Source organism: Etheostoma cragini, chromosome 19 (assembly GCF_013103735.1).
Source record: "Etheostoma cragini isolate CJK2018 chromosome 19, CSU_Ecrag_1.0, whole genome shotgun sequence".
In the NCBI taxonomy this organism is placed as follows: domain Eukaryota; kingdom Metazoa; phylum Chordata; class Actinopteri; order Perciformes; family Percidae; genus Etheostoma; species Etheostoma cragini.
The window spans coordinates 318,740-328,798 of record NC_048425.1 but is presented as its reverse complement, the minus strand read 5'-3'; the positions used below and the strand labels follow the sequence as shown (position 1 = coordinate 328,798).

The 10,059-nt window shown below is 40.1% G+C and overlaps 1 protein-coding gene across 1 annotated transcript; it reads left to right on the top strand.

Annotated features, from left to right (window-relative positions):
- Positions 1-15: 15 nt before the first annotated feature.
- LOC117962126 (cyclic nucleotide-gated channel rod photoreceptor subunit alpha-like) lies at positions 16-5,871 on the top strand. Its single transcript, XM_034901237.1, has 8 exons — positions 16-225; positions 381-517; positions 993-1,165; positions 1,953-2,078; positions 2,160-2,312; positions 2,970-3,201; positions 4,195-4,370; positions 5,564-5,871. Exons 1-8 carry the CDS (start codon positions 35-37, stop codon positions 5,783-5,785), a joined length of 1,410 nt encoding a protein of 469 aa, XP_034757128.1. The 5' UTR covers positions 16-34; the 3' UTR covers positions 5,786-5,871.
- Positions 5,872-10,059: the final 4,188 nt, after the last annotated feature.

The following is a 10,059-nucleotide window of genomic DNA, read 5'->3' as shown; positions in this document are numbered from 1 at the left end:
ACACACACACACACACACACACACCTACCAACGGATGTGTGTGTGTGCAGGTTATCTGGAGCAGGGTTTGCTGGTGAAGGACGAGCAGAAGCTACGCGAGCGCTACATGGTTAGCTTCCAGTTCAAACTGGACCTGATCTCCATGGTTCCCACAGACCTGCTGTACTTCGTCTTTGGACTCAGATACCCAGAAATCCGCCTCAACAAGCTGTTCAGGTTCAACAGGTACATGAAAGAAACGTCTGTGTTCTCGTTCCGATACAGAACGTTACCGTGGAAGTTACAGAAAGTTGGAGCACAGTGGAGCTTCAAGCTAAATGCTAATGTCACGACGCTAGCATGTGATCGCGGTTGATATTTTTTCTCCTTCTTACTTTCAGGATGCTGGAATTTTTCCAGCGGACGGAGACCAGGACCAACTACCCCAACGCTCTGCGTATCTCCAACCTCATCATGTACATCGTCATCATCATCCACTGGAACGCCTGCCTCTACTACTCCTTCTCCAAGGCCATTGGTGGGTTTCCCAATTTAAATCCCAACTTGTTTCTGAAACAGGGAGCTTAATGCATCCGGCCAATTATACTACTTCTAGCATGTTAGCATGTGGTAGCATGTGTAAGCATGTGGGTATGTGCAGTACCATGTGTGGCATATGTAAACATGTTTTAGCATGTGTAAGCATATGGTACACTGTGGTGGCATATGTTAACATGTGTTAGCATGTGTAAGCATGTGGGTACGTGCAGTACCATGTGTGGCATATGTTAGCATGTGTTAGTCACACGGTACCACATGCTACCACATGCTAACACATGTTAACATATGCCACCACATTGTACCACATAATACCACATGCTAACACATGTTAACATATGCCACACATTGTACCACATGCTACCACATAGCATGTTTTAGCATGTGTTAGTATCTGGAAGCATGTGTTAGCATGTCAATCTAGATTCACGTGCTCCAACGCCTTGTCCCTGCAGGTTTCGGAGCCGACAGGTTTGTGTATCCCGACCCGTCGGATCCAGAGTTTGGCCGTCTGATTAGGAAGTACGCCTACAGCATGTACTGGTCCACGCTAACGCTCACCACCATTGGAGAGACTCCGCCCCCCTTGGAGAACTCCGAGTATATCTTTGTCGTCACGGACTTCCTGGTGGGTGTAGATAGTAGTTAGGAACTAAAAAAAGTCAATTCAATGTGGAGCTCGAGGAACTATGATGGTTGTGAGGTATTCCTCTGGTCTGGAACAGACTTATGAAATATAACAAAGTTCCTCTGGTCTGGAACAGACTTATGAAATATAACAAAGTTCCTCTGGTCTGGAACAGACTTATGAAATATAACAAAGTTCCTCTGGTCTGGAACAGACTAATGAAATATAACAAAGTTCCTCGGGTCTGGATCAGACTTATGAAATATAACAAAGTTCCTCTGGTCTGGATCAGACTTATGAAATATAACAAAGTTCCTCTGGTCTGAAACGGAATAATAAAGTATAACAAAGTTCCTCTGGTCTGGAACAGACTAATGACATATAACAAAGTTCCTCTGGTCTGGAACAGACTAATGAAATATAGCAAAGTTCCTCTGGTCTGGAACAGACTAATGACATATAACAAAGTTCCTCTGGTCTGGATCAGACTAATGACATATAACAAAGTTCCTCTGGTCTGGAACAGACTAATGACATATAACAAAGTTCCTCTGGTCTGGATCAGACTAATGACATATAACAAAGTTCCTCTGGTCTGGAACAGACTAATGAAATATAACAAAGTTCCTCTGGTCTGGAACAGACTAATGACATATAACAAAGTTCCTCTGGTCTGGATCAGACTAATGACATATAACAAAGTTCCTCTGGTCTGGAACAGACCAGGAGAAACATATCACTGTGCAACACTTTGATATTTTTATGGACGTGCTGTTTTCTTCTCCAGGTGGGCGTGTTGATCTTCGCTACAATCGTCGGTAACGTTGGTTCGATGATCACCAACATGAACGCTGCCAGAGCAACGTTCCAGGCTCGCATCGACGCCATCAAACAGTACATGACCTTCCGAAAGGTTCGTCAGTCAGCCAGTATCACCTAATTGTGTGTAAACATGTATTTTTACATAATAATATTTTTTCCTCTGTCCTTGCAGGTAACTAAGGATCTGGAGAAGCGAGTGATCAAGTGGTTTGACTTCCTGTGGACCAATAAGAAAGCCGTGGACGAGAGGGAGGTGTTGAAGTATCTGCCGGACAAACTGAGAGCCGAGATCGCCATTAACGTCCACCTGGACACGCTCAAGAAGGTCTGCACACACTCACAGAGTAACTCCGGTGTCTGACAACATTAAGGAAAGGATCCCAGAGATAGACGGTTTTGTTAGAGAGTAAGATCATTGTAGTTTCCCATGAAACTGACCCAAAATCACCATCACCAAACCCACCAGACTCCATGTAAATAATCACTACTTTTATTAATGTAAAAAGCACACTTCATTCAAAGTGGACAGAAACTAGATAAAACTACCAAAATCCGTCTTGGTTCATCTTACCACTGTTCCAACAATCACCACTCTTGTCTGGTTGGAATAAACTCTTAATTCACCCATTTACATGTGGAGATATGCTGCTCTATACATGCTAAAAGTAGTGATTATTTACATGGAGTCTGGTGGAGATATGCTGCTCTATACACACTAAAAGTAGTGAATATTTACATGGAGTCTGGTGGAGATATGCTGCTCTATACACGCTAAAAGTAGTGATTATTTACATGGAGAGGGCACTTTTCCTAATTTTTTGTATTTTTTGTTGTTGTTTCTTTCAACATTTTTGGTGCTTTGTTTAACATTCTTGTCACTTTCTTATAACCAAATGATTGTTGATGTTGAAACAAACAAAGTTACCCTCACCCTAACCCCCCTCTGATTGAAACCATGTTTTTGCCCTGTGTGGCGCTGCAGGTCCGGATCTTTGCGGACTGCGAGGCGGGGCTGCTGGTGGAGCTGGTGCTGAAGCTGCAGCCGCAGGTCTACAGCCCTGGAGACTACATCTGCAAGAAGGGCGACATCGGCAGGGAGATGTACATCATCAAGGAGGGGAAACTGGCCGTTGTCGCCGACGACGGCATCAAGCAGTTTGTCGTCCTGAGCGACGGAAGCTACTTTGGAGAGATCAGCATCCTGGCTATCAAAGGTAAACTGGAGGAAGGTCTGGCTGCACCACACATGCAGTCTGGGTAAAATGACATCCATCCAAATCGGGGGGGAACTGTAAAAAAGAGTCTGACAAAAGCGACTAAAAAGCAAAAACAAAACAAAACAAATGATACAGCACGCTCTTTTTTAACGATCTAAGCGGCTGGCGTTCAAGGCGTGTCTGAATACGCTTGAACTGTAACAAATTTAAAGTAACATTTATTTGATTTATTTATTTGATTTACAGTGACTTACTGCAACAATTGTTCAGCAAGTTACTGTGAATTCTTTTTCACAGTAAAGGTACCATACTTCCATTTATAGTATTTGTTGTTTTCAAGTAAAATACAAAACAATTAAACACAACATAAGATAAAAAAGTAAACATACAGTAGTGTACTGTACTATTTACAGTACTATAGTGATTTATTACAGTAATGCTTAGACTACTGTGATTCCTACAGTAATACTTAGAATACTGTGATTTCTACAGTAATACTCAGACTACTGTGATGTTGGCATGGTGACAATGTTGTAATGTACCTTCACAGCATTCTACTGTAAAGTCCTATCCAGTAGTGTTACTGTGTAATCTAAAGTAGTAACTGGAGATTTCACAGGTGTTATTCACAGTGTGGTCCTGAAGGGTTGTCCTCGGTGTCTTCATTAATCACAGGTGTGTTCTGGGCGTGACATGCAATCAACCAATCAGAGGCCAGCTCCCATTCCCTTTGAAGTTAAAAATGACAACTTTGTGATTCGTGGTCGCTTTGGCTGAGTTGACAATAATAAAGTAAAAGACAGTAAAGCTGAGTAGCTAGAGACTTTGCAGCTGTGGGGTGGGGGGGGGGGAAGGGGGGGATTTCTTAATCCCACATGGTCCTCTGGTCCTGTGCAAAGAGAAGAAAATGCAGAACATCCGGTTGTTTTTATTGTATATTATTATACTATTATATGTTATAGTAGCGGCCCTTGGTGTTTTGCTCAACAGGAAGTAAAGCAGGGAACCGGCGGACTGCGAATATCCGGAGCATCGGCTACTCGGACCTGTTCTGCCTGTCCAAAGACGACCTGATGCAGGCGCTGACGGAGTACCCCGACGCCAAGGCTCTGCTGGAGGAGAAGGGGCGGCAGATCCTCATGAAGGACGGCCTGCTGGACCTGGAGGTGTAACACAACAGTAGTACACACAACACAATAATAATGCACACAACACATCACAACGCACAACAATAACACACACAACACACAACAATAACACACAACACATCATAACGCACAACAATAACACACATCACATCACAACGCACAACAATAACACACAACACAATAACATAAACATAATACACAACAATAATACACAACACATCATAACAATAACACACACAACACACAACAATAACACACATCACATCACAACGCACAACAATAACACACACAAAAATAATACACACAACAAACAACAATAACACACATCACATCATAACGCACAACAATAACACACATCACATCACAACACACAACAATAACACACAACATCATAACATCAACATAATACACAACAATAATACACAACACATCATAACAATAATACACATAACACACAACAATAACACACAACACATCATAACGCACAACAGTAACACACATCACATCACAACGCACAACAATAACACACACAACACACAAAAATAATACGTACAACACACAACAATAACACACATCACATCATAACGCACAACAATAACACACATCACATCACAACGCACAACAATAACACACACAACACACAACAATAACACACAACATCATAACATAAACATAATACACAACAATAATACACAACACATCATAACAATAATACACATAACACACAACAATAACACACATAACATCATAACATACACACAACACACAACAATAACACACATAACATCACAACATACACACAGCACACAACAATAACACACATAACATCACAACATACACACAACAATAACACACATAACATTACAACATACACACAACACACAACAATAACACACATAACATCACAACATACACACAACAACAACACACATAACATCATATATGCTGTATACATATATACTGTACACATAACACACAATATACTGTACACATAACATACACACAACAATACACAACATACAGTACATACACAAATATACTATAACCAATCGTAGTCTCCCCAGAACCACTGTGGAGCCGGTAGATTTCAGCAGTTTTTGACGAATTTTTCGAGATTTCTGTCTCATTTTTTTAACAGTTGTGTAGTTTTTTCCCGAGTCTGTGGCCCCGTTGAGAGCGAGCCTGTAACCACGGTTACTGTGGTCCTGCAGGTGGCGGCGCAGGGCCCCGACCCCAAAGAGATGGAGGAGAAGGTGGACCGGATGACGGGCGAGCTGGACGCCCTGCAGCACCGCTACGCCCGGCTGCTGGCCGAGCACGAGGCCACGCAGGGGAAACTCAAGCACCGTGTTACCCGGCTGGAGAAGAAGCTCCGCCCCCCGCCGCCGCCACCGCCGCCGGGGGCCCCGCCCCCGCCCGAGGCCGAGGCATAGAACACCACAGAAGAAGAAGAAGAAGAAGAAGTAGGGTGTAAACTTGACATGTTCTTATACCGACACCAAAGAAAATGCCTCCGATACCCCCTAAAATATCTGCACCGATCCCATACTCCAGGACTGTACTTTAGTCCAGATGTTGAGGTACTTGTACTTTAGTCGAGTATTTTCTTTTCACGTTACTTTCTACTTCTACTCCACTATGTCTCAGAGAGAAATATTCTACTTTAGTTACTAGTTACTTTAGTTACTAGTTACTTTATTTACTAGTTACTTTAGTTACTATTTACTTTAGTTTCTTTACAAGTTAAGATTTCCGCGCACAAAACACATAGTTTGTAAAATCTTATGTTTATTTTTAATTTAAATTATTGAAAATGTTATTCATGTGGTAAGTAAATATTTCCCGTTCGTAATTATTATGAATCTTAGATTAAATAAAAACTTCTGTTGCTCTGGACAGATTTTTACATCACAGCTGTTTTATAAAAACATAAATAAACTTTACAAACTGTTACTTCTGATCTGTTTGTTGTGCAATTTGAAGTGTGTAGTGAGTAAAACCAGAAATAAAAACAAAATTTATTTTTCTCACAGGTTTCAGTTGTGACCCAAAATGAAAATGAAAATCTGGGGAATTTAACAGACTGTTTTTCTGCTTGAATTGGTTAAAATGTGCAAAAGATTCAGCAAAAATCTGCGCTAAATCTGCAAAGAATTTTCAGAAAATTCAGCAAAGAATTTTCAGAAAATTCAGCAAAGAATTTTCAGAAAATTCAGCAAAGAATATTCAGAATATTCAGCAAAGAATATTAAGAATATTCAGCAAAAAATCTTCAGAAAATTACGAAAATAATCTTCAGAAATTTCCGAAAAAAAATCTTCAGAAAATTCACAAAAGATATTTAGAATATTCAGCAAACAAAATCTTAAGAATATTCAGCAAAACATCGTCAGAAACTTCTGTGAAAAATATTAAGAATATTCAGCAGAAAAGTCTTCAGGAAAGTCTGTGAAAAATCTTCAGAAATTCAGCTACAAATCTTACAAATATTCAGCAAAAACATCTTAAGAAAATTTAGCTAAACATCTTAAGAAAATTCAGAAAAATGTGCAAATGATCTTAAGAATATTCAGCAAAAAATCTTCTAAAGATTCACAAAAAAAATCTTCAGAAAATTCAGAAAAGATATTAAGAAAATTCTGTGAAAAATATTCAGAAATTCAGCTACAAATCTTACAAATATTCAGCAAAAGAATTTTAAGAATATTTATAAGTTACAGAAAATTTTGCTAAAAGTTACAGAAAATATTGCTAAACATTTTCAGTAAATTTAGCCAAAATGTTCAGAAAATTCACTTAAAATTTTCAAAAAAATATGCAAAAAATCTCAAGAATAAAAGAAAATTAAGAAATTCAGCTACAAATCTTACAAATATTCAGCAAAAACATCTACAGAAAATTTAGCTAAAAGTTACAGAAAATTTAGCTAAAAATCCTCAGAAAATTCAGCTAAAATTTTCAGAAATTCAAATATTCAGCAAACAAAATCTTAAGAATATTCAACAAAACATTGTCAGAAAATTCAGTGAAAATTATTCAAAAATTCTGCTAAAAATCGTACAAATATTCAGCAAAAACATCTTCAGAAAATTCCGGTAAAATTTACGAAAATTCATCTAACATTTTCTGAAAATTCAGCTAAAAATCCTCAGAAAATTCAGCTAACATTTTCAGAAAAATGTGTAAATAATCTTAGGAATATTTAGCAAAAAATCTTCAGAAAAGTCTGAAAGAAAATCTTCAGAAAATTCTGAAAAAAAAATCTTCAGAAAACATTCTGTGGAAAATATTCAGGAAAATCTGCAAGAAATCCTTTTGGAAATCTTTCTCTTTTGGGTCTGCAGATTGACTGCTACTTTAACCCATTTTAATTTATTTACCCATTCATGGAAGTTTTTACTTGTATTATGCAATATTCATATATTATGTTTTTTTGTATATATTTTTGTTTGCTTTTAATATATGTTTTGGTTTATGTTCATGTTTTTTGTATTTAATATTGAAAATTATTTACATTTTTTGTTGATTTATATTCGTATTTTATTATATATTTTCTTATTTTATATATTTTTAACTTATATTTTTTTATTTAATATATTTAATATGTTTTATCTTAAAATAGCTTCAAACGGCGTCTACATGAAGTGGTAGAAAAAAAAAACTAAAAAAACATGAATAAATTATCTTTTTTTTGTTTTTTGGGTGCAAAATATGACTGAAACGTCCATCTGCTCTCGCCGACACGTCGCACTGCCTGCGCAGCTTTGTGTGCGCGGTGGGATTTGTAGTTCTTCACTCGCAAAAACCTTCAGAACCCACAATAAAACGCATGTTTCTAGGACTACAAGCACCGGCATGCACCGCGAGGCGCTGCGCATGACACCCAGGCGACAGACTCCACTGCTGCTTCTTCTTCACACTGCTGAGGTTTGTGTCACGAAAACTTCCATAAATTATTTTACGGGTTCCCTTTTAATGTCAAACTCTTACCAACGGCAGCTCACGTGCATATCGAAGTTTTAGTAACGTTTGCTACCGGATGTGACGTTTGTTTCGGCTCGTTTTCACTGCTAATTTGAGTAGTTAGCTAACCGTAGCTAGCCGGCTCCGAACAGTTTGAACTCAACTTGACCGTTAGCTAACGCTCGATAACGGGTTTTTAGGACTAAAAATGACGTCAGGCTAAACTGTTGTAATATATTATTATTCACAGCGCGAGGCTTTGTGTCCGTGTGTGTTTACAGGACTGTTGTGTTGTGTTATTTAGCTGCTACACCAACATTTAGCTCATCCTGACTGACAAACTGCCCGATGTGAGTCGCGCATGCTCAGAGTTAAACGGTTTACGGCATAACTGTCATACTGAAACTAGTGAAATCAATGAAATGATAAAGTTTTCTCATTAAAAACAACAACAGAAGATGGAAATCCTTTTAGAAACGTTGTAGCTAGCTATGGTTGTTTAATGCTAACGTTAGCTCAAAACGCCATTCAACTGACAGCCTTTGTTGTGTTTGATGCTAACTTGTAGCTAAGCTAGCAGTGGACCAACTTGGTTAAGTAGGTCAATTTTTACTGTGCTGACGTTACAGAAGTCTCTCGTTAGCATCTTGTTAGCATCTCGGAGGCTACTTGTCGCAAAGTGACGCATGCGCAACTCAAATGTGCACTCGACTCACATCGGGGAGTGACAGAAACAACCAGAAACCAACGGTCTGTGTCCAGAGTCCATAAAAAAATGAACACACAATCTTCCATAGCGTAGACTGATGCACGTGCGTGCGTCATTAAAACAGGCGGAAAATGCCTTTTAAATGTGTAAAATACCAACAGATGTGTTTTACATTAAACAGATTAGACATTTACACACAGTTTATGAATCAGTTCACACAAATCTATCTAAATCTACATTTCTCTCAATGCACCCCCTTCTTCTCTTGTCCCCCCTGTAGAGTTTCGGGAGGCGGTTGCCATGGAGCCGGCGTGGCGACAGCCGGGCAGGGGGCGTGGCCGGGGCCGGGAGGGCCAGCAGGGTGAAAGGTCGCGCCCCCTGCAGAAGGAGAGGGAGCGCCCGGGGGCCGGACGGGGCGCGGGGACCAAGTCTGCCGCGACACCCGAGCCTCCGCAGGGTGAGCACGCACGCACGCACGCACACACGCACGCACGCACGCACACACACACGCATAACACACACACGCACGCACGCGTAACACACACGCACGCACGAATAACACGCACGCACGCACGCACACACACACGCACACACGCATAACACGCAACGGCGTCCATGTTGCACACTAGCTAATTAATTTCAATTAAGAACACGGTTGCAAGTGCACGTGCACAGGACTGCAGACACCACAAAACGAGGCTGTCGTAACGTTTAAATCAATTACTTAAGCCGAAAATAGTTACATTCACGGTCTCTCTGGTCGATGCGGCGGCCATTGTTGCTTGCTGAACCATCACCCTTGATTTGTGCCGTCTACTAACTAATAATCTATATTGAACAAGCTTTCTCTCTCTCTCTCTCTTACTCTCTCTCTCATCCTCCCCCTCTCTCCCTTTCTCTCTCCTTCCCTCTCTCTCTCTCCCTCTCTTACTCTCTCTCTGTCTCTCCCCCTCTCTACCCCCATTTATCTTTCTCTCTCTTTCTCTCTCCCTTTCTCTGTCTCCTTCCCCCTCTCTTACTCTCTCTCTCTCATCC

What these genes read in the sequence shown, in the direction of transcription:
- LOC117962126 (XM_034901237.1), top strand. Translation starts at nt 35, where the DNA reads ATGTGTGTGTGTGCAGGTTATCTGGAGCAGGGTTTGCTGGTGAAGGAC. An exon ending in CAGCATCCTGGCTATCAAAG is followed by an intron (nt 3,202 to 4,194) that starts GTAAACTGGAGG and finishes TTTGCTCAACAG; the next exon opens with GAAGTAAAGCAGGGAACCGG. An exon ending in ACGGCCTGCTGGACCTGGAG is followed by an intron (nt 4,371 to 5,563) that starts GTGTAACACAAC and finishes GTGGTCCTGCAG; the next exon opens with GTGGCGGCGCAGGGCCCCGA.